At 36.1% G+C, this 21,779-nt stretch overlaps 3 protein-coding genes across 5 annotated transcripts; all 3 read left to right on the top strand.

Annotated features, from left to right (window-relative positions):
* Window positions 1-5,267: 5,267 nt before the first annotated feature.
* LOC113761744 lies at window positions 5,268-10,968 on the top strand. 2 transcript variants are annotated; one of them, XM_027304896.1, is made up of 8 exons: window positions 5,268-5,774; window positions 6,613-7,116; window positions 7,512-7,677; window positions 8,399-8,696; window positions 9,680-9,752; window positions 9,825-9,915; window positions 10,071-10,150; window positions 10,481-10,968. In XM_027304896.1, exons 1-8 carry the CDS (start codon window positions 5,661-5,663, stop codon window positions 10,742-10,744), a joined length of 1,590 nt encoding a protein of 529 aa, XP_027160697.1. In that variant the 5' UTR covers window positions 5,268-5,660; the 3' UTR covers window positions 10,745-10,968. The 2 variants fall into 2 exon arrangements, with proteins under 2 accessions (XP_027160697.1, XP_027160777.1); XM_027304976.1 differs by lacking the exon at window positions 5,268-5,774 and adding an exon at window positions 6,056-6,096.
* Window positions 10,969-12,282: 1,314 nt separating this feature from the next.
* Window positions 12,283-14,639, top strand: LOC113778341 (yrdC domain-containing protein, mitochondrial). Of its 2 annotated transcripts, none has more exons than XM_027323730.1 (5): window positions 12,283-12,451; window positions 12,584-12,827; window positions 13,479-13,654; window positions 13,910-14,201; window positions 14,277-14,639. In XM_027323730.1, the coding sequence occupies exons 1-5, from the start codon at window positions 12,367-12,369 to the stop codon at window positions 14,341-14,343; spliced, it is 864 nt and encodes a 287-aa protein (XP_027179531.1). In that variant the 5' UTR covers window positions 12,283-12,366; the 3' UTR covers window positions 14,344-14,639. The 2 variants fall into 2 exon arrangements, with proteins under 2 accessions (XP_027179531.1, XP_027179538.1); XM_027323737.1 differs by having other exon boundaries at window positions 12,364-12,479.
* Window positions 14,640-16,191: 1,552 nt separating this feature from the next.
* LOC113762708 (ruvB-like protein 1) lies at window positions 16,192-20,600 on the top strand. Its single transcript, XM_027306270.1, has 12 exons — window positions 16,192-16,329; window positions 16,675-16,863; window positions 17,021-17,152; window positions 17,266-17,415; window positions 17,669-17,824; window positions 18,236-18,370; window positions 18,626-18,691; window positions 18,776-18,882; window positions 19,456-19,555; window positions 19,651-19,742; window positions 19,831-19,900; window positions 20,041-20,600. Exons 1-12 carry the CDS (start codon window positions 16,249-16,251, stop codon window positions 20,128-20,130), a joined length of 1,368 nt encoding a protein of 455 aa, XP_027162071.1. The 5' UTR covers window positions 16,192-16,248; the 3' UTR covers window positions 20,131-20,600.
* Window positions 20,601-21,779: the final 1,179 nt, after the last annotated feature.

Raw genomic sequence — 21,779 nt, 5'->3', positions numbered from 1 at the left:
TCTTCTTTTTTTACCAGTAAGACGCTACTGTCTCTGATTCTCTCTTTGTTTTCAAGTTTTGAAAAGGTGGAAATTACATTGTGCCTTGCTGGTATTTCTCACATCTCATCTGTCCTTTTTAGGCATCTTCAGCTCCTCTGCTTTTGAAAAAGCTATTCTTTGTTTCAGATGACCACTACAACTGCGAAATTGGAAGTGGGGACAATCTTCAGTTCCCTACTTTAACTTGAAAACTTAGCAAGTAGATTTTCTGTTCTAACGATTCTCAAGTCTCATCGATGTCTACTCTTATCAACTTTTTTAAGCCAAAACAAACAATTTTTTTTTTTTTTTTGCCTTTTTGGAGGGATAAAGAAGCAAGGATGAAGTTTTTTCAATGGATGTATAATTTTGTGCCAGACTAGTAGTAAAATGAATTGGGTCGGTACCTTACTTCTAAAAACCCGTTTGGATTGCATTTTTCGTCATTTTTCATGGAACATGAAAAATTACTATAACAATTTGATGTATGTGAGGAAAAAAGGTAATAGGAAAATGTGATTATGAAAAACGACGTAATTTTCTGACAAAAATGGCAATTCAAACAGGGCCTAAGGAAGTGAAATTTGACAGGGGTATGGAGATACGTTTAGGTTTAGGCTTCAAATTAGTGGATGAAGATCCAAGTTTGTATTGGAAATGGGTTGAAGTTATCATTATTCTCACTTAATAGAATGAGTAAATCTTATATACACATAGATAGTGTATATATTATCATGATTGGATGCACGATACATAAGTAAAATTTGAATTTCAAATTCAAATTCGAATTGTGTGTCATGCATCAAATGGTAAAAGTGTATAAACTGTCGGTGTATAGAAGATTAATTCTTGATTTAGAATGTTGAGAGGGGACTTATCATTGTGTGCCAGATGGTATTGGACGTTTTAGTACAGGTGTTGTAGTATTAATCCTACTTTGCAAGTGCATTAGTTAATTATTGGTGGTGCTTTGCATCTCCATGAAAAGCAAAAAAAGAAAGGTTCCCGAATATATTTATTACCATTAGACTGCAATTTAATTCCAGTTTGGATATATAGTTTCTTTAAACTCAAAATTCGGACGACAGAAACTGAAAAGACAGAAAGGTACCCCGACTACTTTTTGGATGGAACAGTCTTGCAAATAAATTATATGTGAAAATCCTGGACCATCTAAACTTCCATAGAATCTTATCTACCTCCCACTCACGGAGATAAATCAAGAGTAAAGATTTTAGTCTCTTTTTTTTTCATTTTGAAAAGAAAAAGAGGGAAGTGTTAATGGCATTTCCATTTTAATTATTTACATCCTAACTATGCCATCTTTTATATCGAGGGACTAAAATGCCCTCGTCTTATTTTTTTGGTCTCATGTTCATAGACTGACTGCATCATATTCACTCTTACATTCCAAATCTGATTAGGCATTCATTTACATGTATAAATGGTCAATTTAAAGTTTATTAGTAATGTGTTTTGTACCTTTTTTTTGTTCAAAAACTTCAATTAAACAATGAATAAGAGTTAACAAAATCACAAAATGCTAAAAGCTAATTTTTAGTAATGTAAGTAACATTTATTGAGTCAAAACTTAAATATAATGCTTTTAAGCATGGCCACTAAATTTTTGCTCTTTCAATATTTGTCTTTTTAATGAGTTTTGTACTAGACCGCAAAAAAAATTTAATCAAAAAGAACAACAGTAGATATTTTCATTAGTAAGTTCTAAGGAATTCAAGTGTTAATATAAAATAAAATTTTTACAATATCGTTGAACCTTTTTTTTTCAATATTGTTGAACTTAATCAAGTGGCATATCTTATTTAATTCATCAATAGCTTCTTCTGGAATATTGTCTTCCATGGTTAATCCTAAAAAATGCCTAAAATTTGTAGAAAAGAAGATGAGGTGGATGTGTTTGAGGTAACTATAATCACCACCTCAATTTGTCAATAACAACGTTTTGACAAGATTAATCTATGGGTTTGAGAAACAAAAATAAGGTAGGGGTATTACAGTCTCTTAATAAGAAAGATAAGGTAGCAGGCGTATGAATAACCAAAAGAGGAGTGTCGTTAATATTCTAAAAAAGAAAATTTTGTATTATGTACATGGTTTCTAATACATTCTTATTTATATTTTTTAACCGACTTTGAGGGAAAATATATATATAATTTTGAAAGAAATCTTCTAAATACTCTCTTATCCAAACATGGGCTGGCGGCGGAGGAGGGTGCTCAACTTTCGGACCAGGGTAGGTTACGTGCATTTTGCTCCCGGCGGTGTAATTTACTTTCAAAGGCGTGTAATTTTAGAACAAAATTTTATGAGTTTTACACATATTGTTAAAAATGAGGTACAATATGAAATCTGAACCGTATAATTTTTTTTGACCAAACCTTGGCCGTAAACTGTTCAGGAACGATCCACCTGATGACCGTCCCTGCCCCAAATCCTCAACTTTCATACTCAAATTAAAATTCTACGAAGTGGCAGCAGTTAATGAACCTAAAAAAGGGAGTCTGGTCGGCCCAGTCTTTGCCAAATGGAGCATAAAATGGTAGTAAATGTTAAACAAATGATAATCACGAACATGGTTCAATTCTATTCCTTGTTAAAAAAGCTTTTTCTTTTTTGTTTCCTGTAAGATCAGGAACCACACAAGAAGGCTGTTTGTCAAATGAATGCGGTCCAGGGAGGGAGGCACATTGATTCAAGCGACTGATGTTGCCACAGAAAAGTAGCCCCACAGTTCAAAGAGTATTTCACTTTATTTACGTCTTATTTATTCATATTGATTTGATTGCATCATTATCATATTTTTTTTAATTATCTTTTTATAAAAATATTTTAAATAATTTACAATCCAAAATTCCAAACACACTCAATATTGCTACACATTAATCAACCAAATTTCTTTTCCTCATTTCGGCCTCCCATCCCATCATTTGAATTAGATTTGGGTTCTGGGATGGATGATGTGATTGAAATAACAAATACCTACGGCCACATGATGACTTCTTTTGGCCTACTCGACTGCTTTTCATAAAGCTTTTTCCCTTCCTCGAGATAAAATGTGTGTCATCAGACCTTGGCCTACCACTTGTATGATTGTATCTGCAAAGGGTTTCTCGAATCTGGCTTTTTTAAACTAGTCTTCATGCTTCAGGAAAAAGGAAGAAAAATGAACTATTGGTCACAAAATTTGAATAAAGATACATGCTTTATTTGAACAAGCATACTTGCCGCCAAGGGATAAAAGAGTTGTAGATAGCCAAAGGGATGGGGTAGATGGAACTTCTTACACCATTGAGAAACTCTACTCTATAAGTTCATATAGTTGGTTGTCGTTTACTAATCAAGTAACTCCAACTTGAGTGCTAGATAAGATAAGAGAGATGCGCAGGGTATACGAGTTGATTTTGGATACGAGATGAGATATACTCAAACTCTTACCATTAATGCTAAGCAGGGGTGGGGTGTTCAAATTTCGTTAGAAACTACAGCCGATTCAATTTAGATGGGATGTTGGATATTAACAAAATTAACTTATGTCTCATCTTCAATGTTTGATAAAATGGTTTAAAGATAGATACTGGGATTCGGTTTTTAAATTTCTGATATTAGGACGAATTACCGTATTTTATTTCTTAATAACAAATTATATAAATTATGTTCCCACTACTGTCTTATATTATATACTAATCTATTAATAAATAGCGTTATGAGTTATAACTTACCATGTATGTTTATTTTTGAGCTTGAACTTGAGGAAAACGGATATTTTTGGTTTACTTGTAAAACTTTGGATATACCACTAAAACTCAATTACACTTATCCAATTTACTAAATTAAAGTTTGAGAGTGATCGTATGTCAGTCTTATACCCTTAAAAATTTTAATTGAGTTACCGATTACCAGAGCTAATGAATAACCCCAAAATTGCTAAGAGACATCTCGTGCAATAGAAAATTTAGAGGAGATTGAATTAACATGGGGCAAAAAAAAGGGATTCGATTCTTTGACCTGCACGAAGGGAATAGTTGTTTGTTTCGACATATTAGTCAGTAGATGCCGTTTCGTAACAATTGACAGATGTGCTTTGATCCTACACGGGAAGGACTTGAAACTGGAAATGAAGAATCCTGTTTAAGGCCTTTGTTTCTCGTTTAAAAACCGATCTTTGATTTTCAGTCATCATTATTTTCTTCACGCTTCATTCTCCTCCTTCTAGAAGACAGAAAATGACTTGACAAACGTTTGTGGAATGCATGAAGTAACCTCGCAAGAGTCTCGTATAGATGCAATTGACAAATTGGGAGGATTTAACAAGAAGTGTTTACAATTTGGAGGTTAACCTAAAACTTCCAGACTACAAATTTCTTCAAACATCAGAATTCGCAACCTGACAAAGTTTGGGATGGCATTTAAGTATTTATATTTGTTATAATACAAGATTAAATTAGCCGTAACAAGTGATTAAAGGTACATGGTTCGAATCTTTGTAACCCAACCGTGGGGTGAGGAGACATGGGACTCGGGATTGTTAAAAAGGAAAAAAATTCCTAAGCCCTTCTGTTCAAGGAGTCTATGACTCTGTCCATATGTGCTATGTTCTATGTGCTTTGTGGGAGTGTGATTCACGAAGTAATGAAATTAAGTTGACTTAAGCTCCAGAAAATGTTGCGACAGTGCTGAAATTGTGGAAGATAATTGACCGATTGAAAGAGAGAGAAACACTCTACTTGCGCATACCACTATTATTATTATTGCTATTGGAAACACGACCATTGACCACCACTTCCAGACTTCCTTTCTTCCCTAGACCTCATCGATGACAATCACAAATGTACTACTAGTAAGCATTAAATTGGCACAGCAATCCTCGTAAATTCACATGCACACGGTACATCATGTAAAATTCATCACAGTTTTGTGTAATCCATGTAACATGGTAACAAAAAGGAAAAGAAAAAGAAAAGAAGAAAAAGATAGGAAAGATTTGGGCTCTAGGGAAATTGTAAATGTTAGGCTCGAATATATTGGATTACACGTGGTTATCAGTTGATCCATCCATGTTAGTTGATTAAGATGATGGCACTCCAGATTTCACTACTGTAACTTTCAAGAAACGGACATGTATAAATAATTTTAGAAGTATATCTTGTTAGGGGTGCATACTTCCACGACCCCAAACTACATTGCATGGCAACTTTGCAGTTGACAAGGAGAAAAAGGGCAGCTAGTGATGAGTGAAGTGTGCCCGCACTTTGGGAGTGGGAAAGTAGTAGTGAAGTAGAAGCAGCAGGCCATAATAGATTTTCGCAAATTTCACAGGACTAACACTTATTACTCAGGGCTTTGCTTTCATTCATTCATTCACCTGCCTGCCTTGTCATAAATGTAAAAGAAGATTAAACCAACCAACTTCATTCTTCATACAACTGCTCCATTACTTCTTCCGCTTTCTGTCATATTCACTCGTCTCTAGAGCGTGGCAGTACTTATATCGTTATCTCAACTTTAGCTTTCTATCAAATCTCAGCTTTCTTTTTCTCTCTGAAAAACTGGTTCCCTTAATTTAAGGATTCTGCAGGAGTGGGGTGAGGACAAGTACAGAAGTTAATTATCAGCTTGGGATGATGAATAACACTGAGGAACATAGGAGTACTAGTATTAAAAGCGAGGTGCAGGATGGATTCAGTAATAGTACTACTGCATGTGAAAGAGAAGTTGTCATTCCGATGCCTAAGGTACAACTAAGATCTGTTGATGTTTTCTACTTTAGCGTTTCTCTGTACACATCTACTTTGTCCTTAGCTGGTTCTTGATTAATCTTTCTTTCTAAACTTAAATTTCAATTCTGGGATTAAATAAAATCCAGATGAAATGAAGTCTTTTGAACTTAAGACAAGTATTTCGAACCCAACTTTTAAGAGTTCTATTGGGGCGGACACTGAACATAGAACCCTTTTTAATTCTCCTCTCTTTCTTGATGAAGAGAGGGAAGATAAGAGAATTGTGGATCACGGAAGTTGGATAAGTTTGGATACTGGTACTACCTTCATGTAGGAGGTGGATTACCTTTCTTTGTTTGTAGTTTCTTATTACAAGCAGTTTATTGTTCCAAGATTGCGCATAACTTTGATTGCATGGCCAATTTGTTTAATACTTCTTCCTGTAACCAAAACTCCATTGTAAATGGCTGAATGGATTGTAAAACATCAGTTCCACCCATCATACTTATTTTTAGCCAATTCTGCTGCACTTCAAATCCCAATTTGCTGGGATGGCGTCTTTATCATAGGTGTAGCATTGGAGCTTCTATTACCCAAATTAACTTCTGACCTTAATCTGCTATTGATTGGTAGAATATATGAAATCAGACTGGTAGTTTATAAGATAAATTTCAATTGAATTTTTTAAATTTAGTATATCTAAAGTTCATTTAGTATTTGAGTAATTCTGCCAGTTTATCCAAATGCTTGTGAAGTTATCACTTACTGAATGCAGTGATGATAACTAGTAGTATGCTTTAGAGGTTGTCTTGCACGTTTATAGATGAGCGGTTCAACAAAGCCCTCCTTTCAGGTAGAAAGTTCCAGTGGAATAACTGAAGAAACTGGGAATGCTAAAAACTGGAGGAAACAAAATCTATTCTTGGAGATACCTACCAGAACAATGGATGCCTCATGTGCAGAGTTTGTTCAAATAAAAATGCCTCCAACGCCAACTCCTACGCCCAAAAGAGTGAATTTCATGTTGACTCCTAGCCCTTCTGATTCAAGACTAAATAGTTCTCCGGGTCCTTCTTCATCCAGGGCAAAATCATCCATAAAAAATCTCCTGCCAAAACTAAGTTTCAAGAACCGGAACTTGAATCCAGAGACAGATATAGACAAGGCTTCTAACTTTGATTCAGGTTCTTCAACCACAGCATCACAGGAGAAGCCATCGATGGCAAGGTCTTGGTCTCTCTCAAAGATATTTACTCCTCGCATGAAGAGGACTTCGTCTTTACCTGTTACCCCAGTTGCACATTTAAGTTCTGAGTCTGTTACTGATGGGAGTGCATGCAGCTCTCTGACATTGGATGTAAGTCCTTTAGAAACTCTTATTCTGTTCCCCATAAATAAGTTGATTAGCTCATATTTCAATATCATTAGTCATTAACCAGATTTTAAGGGCAGGCTTTATTGGATGATGCAGTCAATTTTGCATTCTTGTTATTCTGTCTTGTAATAAACTATGGCATGCATGCTAGTAATTAGAATATGTAACTCAGCACCCTTGCAACATATGAAATTCAATCCTGAATAAGATGTTGTAGCATGTAGGCAAGAAATAATATATTCAAAAGCCTACCATCTCATCTTCACTGAGATAAATTCGAAAAAACATTGTATCAACTTCATGCAGCCAATTTCCAAACACAACCCTAGGCTGATAGCTTTATACACACTCTAATGTCAATGCATCGATGATTGTAGACAAAAGGACCACAAAGGCACATCTCTCGATCACTTTCTGTTCCAGCTATCAACAAAGAAAGAAGCATCAAAAGGATGGACTCATTTTTCAGGGTAATTTCTACTACTCCTCGAGTGAAGGATGGGGATTCAATAACATCAGTGTCAACTGCAGGAGGAAATACTGGTAATTTGCTCTTTTGCCGCATGATGTGTCAATTAGGAGCTTCTCAAGTTATACATTAATGGAAATATGTTCAACAACTTTGGAGCAATGAAGGTGTAACCCACACTCATATTCAAAATTAAAAGTTTATACCTAAGGTTCCACTGAATTGGTAAATCGTACTGGGTTATCTAATATATAGCATATGACCTTTTCCGAAAAAGAACTTCTTTAAGCGATTGCAAAAAGAATTGAAATATACATGGCACTATATGGCAGCATTGCATTTTCTTTACAAATCATATGGCAGCTGTAAATTATATGGCTCTTCCAAATTTAATGCCAGAAATATTTTAAAGGCCACTGTGGTTACTTGGAGCTGTTGAAGTTAAGGATGAAGAAGTTGCTGGACTTAAAAAAGTGTCATTACATTTTAGCTACCTTTTTACTCTTACTTTGGGTTTCTTATGTTATCATTGCCTCCATAGTTGGAATTATATGTCATTTACAGTATTATATGGCGCTTCCAAATTTAGTGCCAGAAATATTCTAAAGGTCATTACAGTTCCTTGGGGCTGTTGAATTTCAGATGAAGAAGTTGCTGGACTTAGACTGCCATTACATTTTAGCTACTTTTTTACTCTTTCTTTTGGTTTCTTATATTATTATTGCCTCCATAGTTGGAATTATATGTCATTTACAGTTTTTATTTTCTGGGAATAATTTAAGCCTTGTTTTGCAGAGAATAGTGATGCTGATGGTGAAGACATTCCCGAGGAAGAAGCTGTATGTCGAATCTGCTTCATTGAGTTATGTGAAGGTGGAGAGACACTCAAGATGGAATGTAGTTGCAAAGGAGAACTTGCTTTGGCTCACCAAGAATGTGCTATAAAATGGTTTAGCATCAAAGGAAACAAGACATGTGATGTTTGCAAACAAGAGGTTCAAAATCTACCAGTCACACTTTTGAGGATCCAAAGTGTTCGATGTCAAAATACTAGAGCAAGTAGAGTCCGGAATCTAGAAATAAATGGATACAGGTAGGTTATTTATCTTGGAATGTTAATTTTCTCAAAAGCTGAAACAAAGTTATCATGCACAACCTCTTCTTAGAATTTCTAGGGCCATTATGTGAACATTTCCTTGTACACAGTAACCTTCCATTGTTTTTTTCATTCTCCTGATGCTTTGATCCCTTTCCTAGTAAACCACTTCCTCCAATCTGACTGCATAATCATGTGTATCAAATATTGAGATGACTGAAATCAAAGGAACCTTACCATCTTAGTGATTTGATTTTTGTTCTAATACTGTTGTACTTTTGACGTAAACTGAAAACGTGTCATTTGTTGCTTCCCTTTTTATGAGCAGATACAACTTACCTGGTAAATTAGCACACTTGAGTTCTAATGAAAAGGAAGGAGATAGGGAGCTGTTCTGTGTCCGTCAGAAAAATTCTCCTCTTTACCTTTTCTTGCAAAAGACGTGATTTTTCAGTTATTTTCATTTTTTTGTGTATCAGGGCTTAGTTTCAAAATAAAGTTGACACTATCTTGAACATTATCGAGTTGCATGCAGAATCTTTAATCGAACCCCCTCTTCCAACTTGAGATATCATAATGTCGTGATTCTTGGGTTTAACAAGTGATTAAGGTCAATTCACTCCTTCCGGGTAAAACTACACAATGTCTTGAAGAATAAGTTCCAGAGCCGGAAATGACTGCTATCCAGTGTTAGAACTAAACTTTGTCTGGCCTATGGGAATAATAAAGCAGAAGATGCCATAGTTCATAAGCAGAAAAAACATATATCTTCTGCTTTGGATTACAAATCCCTGATCTACTGAATTGTGACCTTTACTTAAGGCTGTAATTTCTTCACTTCATTCAATGCCAATAAGCATCTGTTTTTTTTTTTCTTTAATTGTATCATTGAAAAGAGAATCTGATCAGGCAGTAAGACTCCAAATTCAACCATTTGAGTTATGCCACTTATAGTCTTATACTTTGCTATATCAATGCAGGGTTTGGCATGAAGTGCCCATTCTTGTCATTGTCAGCATGCTTGCCTACTTTTGTTTCCTTGAGCAGCTTCTGGTAAGATTATCTGATTTAGCTGTTTGTAGATCTATTAGCCATTATATGGTTAACATTTTTCTCATGTGCCAGGTTGGGAAAATGGGTACTGGAGCAATTGCTATATCACTTCCATTTTCTTGTGTACTTGGTCTCTTGGCATCCATGACCTCTTCAACTATGGGTATGTTATTCTTGATGATGCAATGAGAAACTTTCGATGTCTGATTCTCTTGTTTAAGAAGATGTGAGATTCATGGGTTGAATTTGAAATGCTGGTTGAAACTTCTACGATAAATGTTCTTTAGTTTCTGACATCAACTCTTTCTATTTTTGTAGTGAAGAGAAGATTTGTGTGGGTTTATGCATCGGTTCAGTTTGCTCTCGTGGTTCTCTTTGCACATATTTTCTACTCTGTGGTACGAATGAACCCTATTCATGTCTTTGACATACAATAATACCGTAAGAAAAAGAGTCTGGATTTTGTTAATGACATTACCTTTACATAGATTAGAGAATCTCATTTTATTTTTATTTGTTAAAGGAGGATGTATAGTGTCTCTGCCTCCATTTGTAGTGGATAATTTTGTTCTGTATTCTTTTCTTTTCATCACCTTCTAAGTCCTGCTTTTATTTTGTTTCAACTGAAGTTGATTTTAACAGAAAAAGAGGAGCATGCTTTATCTTTCATCAGGTGAACTTTGGATATGATATTCAGGTCTCTAATCTGCGTTTTCTGGAATCTGCAGGTTCATGTACAAGCTGTTTTGTCAATTCTTCTCTCCACATTTGCAGGATTTGGAGTTGCAATGAGTGGAAGTTCAATTGTTGTTGAGTTTCTGAGATGGAGAAGGCAACAACAAGCCTTTGCAGATCAGCAACATCAGAATTCCCAAGTCATGTTACATCCTGGTCGATGGCCTCAACAGAGTCAATCAGAAACAATTTCCCGTGTTGCTCCAAACCTTCGTCAAGCCGACATAGAAAATCCAGAAACATTTAGTGGGAGGTGATTGGTAGTTCTTTTTTTTTTGGGGGGGTAGTAGTGGATAAACTCAATCCTTGCGAAAGGGATTTTGTATAAATACACAGATGAAGCAATTGACAGTTCTGTGCCATTGGTATTTTGCTTCATCAAAGAAACAGGAGTTGCAGGAATGATGAATGTTGTGATCTGCACAACAGAGCAACGTGCTTCGTACAGATACAGTAATCAAAGAAAGTTTGTTCTTTTTTCTTCGTCTTCCATAAGAGGTTTCTGATTCTCTACATTACTGGTACTGCAAACCTGTGATCATTGAGCAGTGATGAACCGGTGAGAACAGGAATCTTCCAGAACAAACGCGATACTTGCCAAAACTGATCCAAAACAGAGAGTTACAGGGAAAGCTTTCTCCATATTAGCAGCCACAGGCATCAGCCTCTTTTTTTTTTTTTTTTGAGTCAATTTAGTTGTCAATTCCTATCCTTCTCCTACTTCTACTCTAACATATTTAAGGAAGAACCTAACTGGACCAAGGAAGGCTAGTAAGATTAAGTCCCAATTCTAGACCAAGTGTATTACTGCACACCCTTATGAATTTTAGGCGAGTCGGATCTTGATTTGGAGTTAACATGTTAAAAAAAGTGCATTTTGCAATGGAAGATTACTTATATCTCAACTTTCCAATTGTGTAACAGGTATAATTTTGATCCTTTTGAGTCAAGTTTATGAATATCATACTTCAGATATCAATTGTATGGTAAGGCCAAACTCACTATATGCCCTTGAACATCATATTCATAGGTGTCCTAAAAAATAAAAACTCTTTATCACAACTAGAGTTCTTAAAGAAGACTGCATGCCAAGTAAATTGTAGCAATATTTTGGTGTCAATTAACAAGGGAAGTAACCGCAAGTTTTCTTGGATCTTCTTGTTCTGTAGCCATCCATGTCCTTATTGAGATCCAGATGATTACATGCTGTATGGTAACCAAAAGTAACAAGAATGGGAAATCATATCGTCCAATTGTTTTGGTATTTCTTTTGCATAGCCTCGTATTCGATTTAAAATGCAAATTGGATGCCTCTACTAAACTTGCAACAGCTTCAAAATTTTTAAAGCTCACGGAACATCTTCATGGAGAAAGGGCCAATACAATTGGGACTTTCATATAATTGTGTGGTTGTTGTATATTTTGTATGATTTGGTGTATATTTATATTTTATTTATTGTACATATAATTTTTATTTTTGTACATTAATTCAAAAATGTAATACGATCAGATTGTAAACGTACATCACCTTCTGAAAAAAGCATGATGATGAGTGTACCAATTGTACAATAGGTCCAATTGCACTGGCCCCTTCTCCCATTATTTCCCATTATTAGTGTTCGGGAATGTACTATGCAGACAAAATTTGACTTTTGAGGGGCTTGATTTTACACCTTTTAAAACTTACCGGGGCCAAATTGAAATTTACTTTGTCAAGTGTAAAATTGTAAATTAATCCAGACACAAAGGGGACTCTCTGGCCGGCACAAAAAGTCAAACACAGGGTTCAGCGGCCCACTCGGCCTGCAGTTCATTCGAGCGGCGTCCATATTCCTTAATTCCCACAAAAAAGGAAGTGATTTTGGTACCATATTCCATTATGAACTCAAGCAGAATAGTAATAATAACCCAAGCATTTCCTCCGCTCTTCAAGTCTCTCTTCCGTTCTTCATCCTCCTCCTTAGGTGCTTCTTCGTCCAACTGTCAATAATCGTCAGTCTCTCTCTCACTGTCCTTCCGTTCCCAGTGTATCTTTTTGCTCCAGTGAGTGGCACGTGTTTGTGAATATTCTTAACCGACCTTAGTGCGTTTTTCAGGGGTGCAAAAGATTGGTTTTTTGAAGATATTGCAGCAAAGAAAAAGGGGGTTTAGAGGGGTTGCAATTGTGAGGCTGATGATGGATTCTGGCTTGGAGAAGTGTGATGGGAATGTGGAGAGTAAGATGGGTTTAGTGCGCCCTGCTACAGAGGATTATGCTCAAGAAGCAGTTGAAGCTATCAAAGCTGGAAAGGTCATTGCTGTGCCTACTGATACCCTCTATGGCTTTGCTTGTGATGCTTGGTATGGCAAATTCCCGCCCACTTCGAGCTTTCGTTCACCCCTTTTATTCATGGAGTTGGTTTCCTTGTTCTTTGTTGTCTATAGAACAATGAGCCTTGCTCAAATTTGAAGCTTTCGCAGGGCCTTAACTAGTGCGTATGGCAATATTTTATGTTTTATCTGTGTGCAAATGTTTGATTGAGGAATTTGAGCTGTAGAACTTTGTTGAAAAGTAAATGCTTATGAATATGTGCATCATCACGCAGGTGTATGATCCGTGCATGTGTATATAGCAAGTTACTTCTTGTTCCTGTTGAAATTCAGGAACTATGCTTTTCAAAGATGGAGTTTGATTAATGAAGAAGCAGTTAAAATGCTTCTTGCTGGATTAACTGAAGAATAGTGCCTTTTTAGCTTGCTGTATCAGAATTTAATGTATAGCTGCAAAATAGGAGCAATTGTGAATAAAATATTGTAATACTCTTTTCTGGTTCTTTAGATTGCCATGGACAGGTTTTTGATAATAAAATTTGAGAGACAACTTTATTTTCAGTACTTATGTTGCTCAGCTGTGGTTGTAGGACTTCTTGAACAATATCTCGTTGTTGCATATTCTACTGTTTATAAGACCCTATAAGCTCATGGTACATTTTATATCTTGGCTTTGAACAGCTCTGTGGAAGCAGTTAACAGGATTTATGAGATCAAAGGTCGTAAATATACTAGTCCGCTGGCAATTTGTGTTGGAAATGTTGAGGACATCAAACATTTTGCTGTCACGGATCATTTGCCTCCTGGTTTGCTGGATTGTCTCCTTCCAGGGCCGGTAACTGTGATACTGAGGCGAGGTTTGTAGCTCGATGCTTTGTTTCTTTAAGTGGGATCTTTTTGGGGAGGTTGTTGATTGTAATCCTATTCCAAGTGTGATAATTTGAAGCGGAGCTCATATATCATGTAAAGGAAGAAGTTTGAAAAATTACTTGTTCAAGCTTAGCTCTTTCTCCCATTATGGGAAGCTATCTTCTTTTGTTTTTTCTTGAACTGTTGGCTTTGAATTTTGAATAATGTATCTTCTGTGAAGCTTAACTTTTGCTATCTTACAGGGGATTCAAGCATCCTTGAGAAGTCTTTGAATCCTGGGTTGGAAAGCATTGGTGTTCGAGTCCCTGACTGTAATTTTATTAGGGTGATATGTAGCGGCTCTCAAAGTGCCCTGGCCCTTACTAGTGCCAACCTCAGTCGGCAGCCTAGTAGTGTAGACATCAGAGATTTTAAGAACCTCTGGGAACATTGTGCATACATTTATGATGGCGGTGCTCTTCCATCAGGGCGTGCAGGTTCAACAATTGTGGATCTTACTAAGCTAGGAACGTACAAGATTCTCAGACCTGGGAGGTAAGTTTTGAATGCTCTTTGGTACAAAAATCCTCTTAGTTGTGCATAATCTTGGTAAACTTCTTGTTTTGGCAGTGCCAAGGAAGAGACGATTGCAATCCTTGAGAGACACTCTCTGCTAGAAGATGGAAGTGCTACATAAAATGGTTGTAGTCTTCTGATGAGATTATGTATTGGGAAGGACAATATTCACGTAGGACCGAAGGCCTTCAACTACACGGATAACACTGTAGCATAGTGATTATTATCTGGATTCATCTGTTGAGTAGCTATTTTTTTATTTTTAATAAATGTCCTGTGAAAATTATCAAGCTGACTGTTGCAGTTGTTTTGTTTTATGTATTGCAGTATCCGAGATCACTTGTAAACCCAAAATACTGTTATTGTCCTCGGACTCCATGCATTGCAGTACTAGAGAATTAGTCATTTTCTCCTTTCTTTCATTGTTCTCCTTTAATTCTTTCAGATCATGCTCATTGCATGGGGTTCTTGTATGAGTAAAACCATGTAACATGTTCATCTAAAGAGCAACCATGTTGGAATGAGTTGCACAGAAATGACATGGTGGTCATCGGATAATAGGAAAGTCTCAAAGGCAGTGTCCTAAGCGTGGCGATGCTATGCAATGCCAATGAGTACCTACATTTTTCATTTCTTTTCTTTAGTGAACAATAACACCTACGGCGTTTAGATGTCAATTTCCCGATTCTGGGCTTTTCACGTTTGTGTCTTTGGACAGGTGAAGAGAAGAGAATCTCTTTTTTGTCCCACTAAATTCCGCGGGCAGCTAAACTTTTTTAAGCACCGCTTTATACACTCTTATCATTCTATTTTACAATTTTTTTTTATTATAAGTGAGAGAGTTTGAATCAAAATTTTTTATTTATACTCTTTTCTCTCAAACCATCCAATCTATTCTTCTTCCCCTTCATTTTACAACTTGAGTTACCTTTGGCAAATGACACTATTGGAGTCGATTCACTATTCTTGGATGTGTTTCTTGGTTAATTATGAGAAACCAAAATTTAATAATTGGAAGAGTACTGTAAAATCACATATTTTCTTGTATACTATGAATGTGAGTTGTTTGTTAAGGAAAAGGTGTTCCCTTAGTTTCTTAAATTTAGTAGTATTAGTTAGGCTTAAAATCCCCCCCACCCCACCCCAAAAAAGGATAAATTATATTTTATCCCCCTATAATTTTGTATTTTTATATAATCCTCTTATGATTTTAAAAACTATACATAACCCTCTGTTAAAGTATCAAAGCGATAGAATTTGCAATCCATAACAGATTCAACTAGAATGTTAAAAATACCTCTATGTAAAATTGAAAATTATTTATTAACTACAGGAGAGTTATGTATATATTTTGAAAATTATAAAAGAGTAATATGGTAAAACACAAAACCATAAAAGGGTTATTTGATAAAATATAAAATCATACTGGGTTAGAGTGCCATGCATATTATATTTATATACTTTGATCACTTCACTTATCTTAGTTTTTAAATAAGGATAATTTCGATATTTTTATATATTTCGTTACAAATGATCATTTCCGTCACTTTGACACTTTAATCCAAACTATGAATGGGTTATAGATAGTTTTTAAAGCTATAAAGGAGTTATGTGAAAAATAGTGATATCATAGGAGGTAAAGTGTATTTTGCCCAAAAATAAAAGGTTTCCCTTCCTACATATTAGTAAAAATATTCTGTCAGGGAAACCAAATTTAGCTGCTACCCATGCTGAAATATGCATTAAAGTTTGGTATTTAGAAAATCATTTTCCCTTTAAGTACTTTCATTTAGAAGCTAACCAATCGTGTCTGTACACCCGGACGCGTAAAGCCAAAGCCACGCAGAAATAATAGTATAAGGGGCCGAAGTGAAATAGTCCTAAAACTTCAAGGGCTTCAATGTAAATCTCAACCTCCCTATTACCTTTCACTTCAAAACCAAATCCGCCTCCATTATCGGGGCTTCCAGCATAAACCCACAAGAAAGAAGAACAGAAAAGAGAGGGAAAAAGAAGAGAAGGAAAGATGAAGATAGAGGAGGTACAATCCACCACAAAGAAGCAGAGAATTGCTACTCATACTCATATTAAAGGCCTTGGACTCGAGGTATCAACTGAATTTGGTGTTCATGGTTTTTTTTTTCCTTTTGTCTTTCCTGGGTTTTAGGGTTTAAGGTTCTTATTACTGATAAAAAAAAATTGGTTTCTGCGATATGCTTGGAAAGATCATTGAAAGATTGGATTTTATGCTTTTGTAGCTAACTTTAACTGCATTTTAGAGATTTCTTAGTTAATTTGCAACTCGTAAGCTGTTAATTTCAATATCAGTAAGACTTTGACAATACAAGAAATAATAATAACTAGTTTCTAGTGTTGTTGGTATTTTCGTGATTGATGGAATAGTTTTGTTTTTTGTTTTGGCCGATTTGTGGTGGTGCTGATTATATTCTAGCCCAATGGAAAAGCAATGCCTTGGGCAGCAGGATTTGTGGGGCAGGCTGCAGCTAGAGAAGCTGCTGGCCTTGTTGTTGATATGATTCGCCAAAAGAAGATGGCAGGGCGGGCACTTCTATTTGCTGGACCTCCTGGTACTGGGAAAACAGCTCTTGCCCTTGGAATATCCCAAGAACTTGGGAGCAAGGTACACTTTTGCGTGTTTCTAGGCATTATCATTTTTTTGAGATCATTAGATTCATTAATCATTCTTTTAATGAGGAATCTGAGCATGATATAATTTCTATAATGGATGCAGACTTTTGCATGTAACAGCCCTTTTTGTTGATTTCGCAACAATGCAGGTTCCATTCTGCCCAATGGTTGGGTCAGAAGTGTATTCATCTGAAGTAAAGAAAACTGAAGTTTTGATGGAGAATTTTAGACGAGCTATTGGTCTCCGTATCAAAGAAAATAAGGAAGTGTACGAAGGAGAGGCATGTTACTCATCTTTTCGCATTAAAGTTGGAATCTTTATTATGCACCATATTTGATACTTGGTGTCACCTCGAATACTTTTTGACATCTCAGAGAGCTTCTTCTATTGTAGGTCACTGAACTATCTCCTGAAGAAACTGAAAGTGTGACCGGAGGATATGGTAAAAGCATCAGCCATGTCATCATTGGTTTAAAAACTGTCAAAGGTACCAAGCAGTTAAAGCTGGACCCAACAATATATGATGCACTGATTAAAGAAAAGGTGAGCGCTCTATATCCCTATGCCTGTCTTTGAATCTCATTAGTTCACTTAGTGTTGGTAAACTAGTCAAGAATACTGGAGTTGTTTAGCTGCATTGGCTTTTTGTCTAAAATTTTCCTCATTTTGTTGAACTTCAAGATGGAGCATTACATGTCTTATTCCTCCTATTGTCGCAAACACCTTTTTTGTGTAGCGTAAAAAAAGCACCTTTCAGCTCAAGTCTCGGCTTTTAACATGATCATACCTCTTTCAGGTAGCTGTTGGTGATGTTATATATATTGAAGCAAATAGTGGAGCAGTTAAAAGGGTAGGCAGGAGTGATGCTTTTGCTACTGAGTTTGATCTTGAGGCAGAAGAATATGTCCCATTACCTAAAGGGGAAGTTCACAAGAAAAAGGAGATAGTCCAGGTTTGCCTTCGGTACCATGAATAAAATCTGGAATTGTGCTAATATCTTATGATCTTAAACCATTGCAAGTACATCAAACATAGGTGTTCTTGACTATAAGCGAAGATTCTATTTTTCATGCTCCAAAGCTTCTGCTGCTTTGCCGAGGGTCCATATGAAATTGGGCATCTGGTATTCAGTCCACCTGTGCATCCTAAGAGTAAAACTTTTAGAGTATCTTCCCTTAATCAGTTCCTTTTATCTTGAGGGTGAAGCAAGTTTCTTCTTGTAGTTATTGAAGAAATGAATACCAGATACTCTTTATTTATGTCTGGTACTTAGTTGCATGGATAAGTTCTTCGAGAGCTATTATAAACATATATAAATAAATGCTTTCTTCCATATTCTGAATTCAATATTCTTGCCTATTAGGACGTCACATTGCATGACCTGGATGCTGCAAATGCAAGGCCTCAAGGTGGACAAGATATATTGTCCCTGATGGGTCAGATGATGAAACCAAGGAAAACAGAGATTACTGACAAGTTGCGTCAAGAAATCAATAAGGTACTCCATATAGAGTTTCAGTTTATTTGTTTTTTTTTTCATGGTTTTTTGGAAGTCTGTATAACATCTTGTTTACAAGAGACGCAATTTCTAGAGTGCTTGGATACTTTGTTCTTGATCCAAAGATAAAATGTAAAATGTTAAACTCAATGTTCAGGAGAAAGGTGATGACTTTTATCGCTACAGAAAGTCGATGCTTGGATTTGGTATTTTGTGTTGTGTGTTGCTTCATCTTACAGAAGATGTCCATCGCAGGTTGTGAACCGTTATATTGATGAAGGTGTTGCAGAGCTTGTTCCAGGAGTCTTGTTTATTGATGAGGTTCATCTGTATACATACATTATGACGAATGAGTTTGGGTGTTATTTTGATATGTTCTAATAATTTGAAGCATCTTATTTGCAGGTTCATATGTTGGATATGGAATGCTTTTCATACTTGAACCGTGCTGTAGAAAGTTCTCTATCACCAATAGTGATTTTTGCCACAAATAGGGGAATATGTAATGTCAGGTATGAAGCAATGCTGGTGCAGTTCTTTGAATTACGTCTTGATTCTCATCATTTCATTTCTTTAATTATTGGTTGCTATAATCTCGGTGGAACATCAAGAGTGTAGACTTGAGCCACTTAATTTTGCATAGGTGCTCTTAACATATTATTCTCAATCTTGGTTCATCCTCTGTGATTCATTTAAAATTATTCTAGATGCTCTCTGAATGTGTAAGGTCACATACTGGTGTTACCAAAATGTAGTATTCTACTCTTGATGAGCTTGATAATGTTCCACATATATATGTTGAAGTTAATTTGTAATTAGTCAATGATGCATGAATGCTTAAGATGGCTTTCTTTTTCTGCCCAAGGAGAGGGGGAAGGGGATGAAACTTTGGATTCTGTTGTGCATTATCTATTTCTCAAGTTCATCAAGAGGTGACCTAAGCATAGACATCCCTTCGCCTAATAATGTTTATCACCAATAGTTGCCTGCATCTTAATCTTAATTGTCTGATTGCAGAAAATGGCTAGAAATCCTACTTTTTTAGCTAAACTGAAAAAAAAATTTTTTTTTTTTTTGGTGTGTAGAGGAACAGATATGACAAGCCCTCATGGCATACCCATCGACTTACTTGACAGATTAGTGATTATACGGACTGAAACGTATGGTCCAGCTGAGATGATACAGGTTCTATGACAGCTATTTTTTTACAAAGTTATTTCTGCTAATAGAACATCATGACTTTTTTACATTGATACGTAGCTGTTGTGATGTTTGGCCAGATATTAGCAGTCCGTGCACAGGTAGAGGAACTGGTAATTGATGAAGAAAGCCTGGCTTTCCTTGGAGAGATAGGACAGCGAGCATCTTTGAGGTCTCTATGAACCCTTCTGGAGGATTTGTTTTGGTTTTAGATAATTCCTGGGTATGCGTACTTAACTCAAAAAATTCCTTTTCCTCAGGCATGCAGTTCAATTGTTATCACCGGCCAGTGTCGTAGCTAAAATGAATGGTCGTGACAATATATGCAAGGTATTTTAGCAGTCAAATGTTGGCTCATTTATTTGTCAGCTGGGATCGGAATCAACTCGAATTTGTTATGAGTTCTCCATTTGCAATTGCAAACAAAGTAGTTGTCATGGTGGAAACTAATACTGCTGATAAATTGACAGGCGGATCTTGAGGAAGTGAACTCCCTATATCTGGATGCAAAGTCTTCGGCCAGTCTTCTTCAGGAGCAGCATGATAAATACATATCGTAGTGAACAAATAAGATGAACTCGTTGATGCAATCTTTGATGTCAAGACGCTTGATTCTAACCCCTGAGAAGAGTATTATCCAAATTTCCGAGGCATTGGTTCTGATGAGATTGAATGCAACTCGGCCAGTCTTCTCTGGTCACCATCTGTTTTTGCCTAGGTTGTGGGGAAGGGATATGGGTTGATTCAACATGCAATCTAATTAGAAAGTAGTCGTGTTCTAATGCTTCGTGGCATAATTTTGACATCAAATGTGGAAAGCGCATTCTTGTTTTTACTTGTAGTAACTGGTGTGGCTTTCATGTTGCTGTGAGCGTTACAAAACTTGATCAGTTTGGCTTTGATGGAGTCCATCTGCAAAATGTGAGCAAATGGGATCGGAATGGAATCGTATCTTTTGATGAGGATCTATTTGTAATTTTCAACTCTAGACTAATTCGTGTTAGCAATACGATATAATATTATTTGTAAACCTCTCCATCCCCTAGTCATAAGGTTGGAAAATGTGGTACTTGAATCAAGATCGATCGTTTGGCAAGAGTTCGTTCAAGAGAGGTTTATCAACTAATTAAATCAAAATTGAATAGAGTTTTATATTTGATAACATTTAAATTGGATAAAAAAAAATTGATCAAGATTGATTTAGTAAATAAATAAGTTAAATTTAAATAAAAATTGTTAAGAGTCGGTAAAATAATTAAACAAATTTAAACGTCGGATTTGACTAAAGTCCTACCTACCCACTTACCAGGCCTGCCAAAAATTGCAACTTTGTGACTAGCGTGTGCTGGGCGCACGTTCAATCGTTCGAAGGCCTCGGCCGACGGGCCAACCATTTGCAGATGCAAGATTTTTCAGGTTATAAAGAAGGACAAGCTGGACCTACATCTACTGTGTGAGCATTTATTTATTATCCCAAGGGCGCATGGTGCCAAGATTAGGTGTTGCCCAGTTGCCCGGATCTTTATTGACAGCCACAGTCAGAGAAACTTTAAAAAAAAAAAAAAAAAAAAAAAGTTTTCCTACCCCACCCCCCGCTCCCAAAAAAAAACTTTAAAAAAATTAGATGTGAGGTTGCTCGCATTCAATAATGAACGAGGGACCTGTCTGCATCCTGCAATGCCACATGGTCCGCGAGTTGAATGAAGAACCTTTTATTTTTTATATTAGAATTAACTCTCATAATTCAGCCCTTCTACCTTTGAAGCTAACTGAAGAAGGAGGAGGAGGAAAAAAAAAAAAGGGAAAGAGCAAGAAGAAAAAACAAAATATAGTAGTGAAGTCAACAAGGGCTAGCGGTCAGTCATATGCTTTGACCGACTGGACGAAGTATAAAATGTTGTGTGGGCAGAAGCAGAAAATTGTTGCTGCAAAAAATAAAAAATTATCGGCAGCAGCCGCAAGTTGAGTCGATGAATTTGACGACGTTGAGATATGTGATTTTCTTAACTTTATACTTTTCCAAGGATTCAAGTATCAAACAATAAATTTGTTGATCAAAAAAAAAAAAGTATCAAACAATAAATTATATATATTTGTTGATGACCATTGGGTTGTGATTGGAAGAACGAGAATAGATCTTTATTACTAACAAAAGGTTAAATTACATCACACACGAGATAAAAAGCTGGTCCAATGTGCTAACCACCTG

The sequence above is a fragment of the Coffea eugenioides genome, chromosome 1, assembly GCF_003713205.1.
Source record: "Coffea eugenioides isolate CCC68of chromosome 1, Ceug_1.0, whole genome shotgun sequence".
Lineage (NCBI taxonomy): Eukaryota > Viridiplantae > Streptophyta > Magnoliopsida > Gentianales > Rubiaceae > Coffea > Coffea eugenioides.
This window is presented reverse-complemented; position numbering and strand designations above follow the sequence as displayed.

Bases quoted from the DNA above. Each gene is read 5' to 3' on its own strand.
- LOC113762708 (XM_027306270.1), top strand. From the start codon at position 16,249: ATGAAGATAGAGGAGGTACAATCCACCACAAAGAAGCAGAGAATTGCT. The intron at 17,825-18,235 runs GTTTGCCTTCGG...CTTGCCTATTAG, and splicing joins AGAAAAAGGAGATAGTCCAG to GACGTCACATTGCATGACCT. The intron at 19,743-19,830 runs GTCTCTATGAAC...CCTTTTCCTCAG, and splicing joins GGACAGCGAGCATCTTTGAG to GCATGCAGTTCAATTGTTAT.
- LOC113778341 (XM_027323730.1), top strand. From the start codon at position 12,367: ATGAACTCAAGCAGAATAGTAATAATAACCCAAGCATTTCCTCCGCTC. The intron at 12,828-13,478 runs GTATGGCAAATT...GGCTTTGAACAG, and splicing joins GGCTTTGCTTGTGATGCTTG to CTCTGTGGAAGCAGTTAACA. The intron at 14,202-14,276 runs GTAAGTTTTGAA...TTGTTTTGGCAG, and splicing joins AAGATTCTCAGACCTGGGAG to TGCCAAGGAAGAGACGATTG.
- LOC113761744 (XM_027304896.1), top strand. From the start codon at position 5,661: ATGATGAATAACACTGAGGAACATAGGAGTACTAGTATTAAAAGCGAG. The intron at 9,916-10,070 runs GTATGTTATTCT...CTATTTTTGTAG, and splicing joins CATGACCTCTTCAACTATGG to TGAAGAGAAGATTTGTGTGG. The intron at 10,151-10,480 runs GTACGAATGAAC...TGGAATCTGCAG, and splicing joins CACATATTTTCTACTCTGTG to GTTCATGTACAAGCTGTTTT.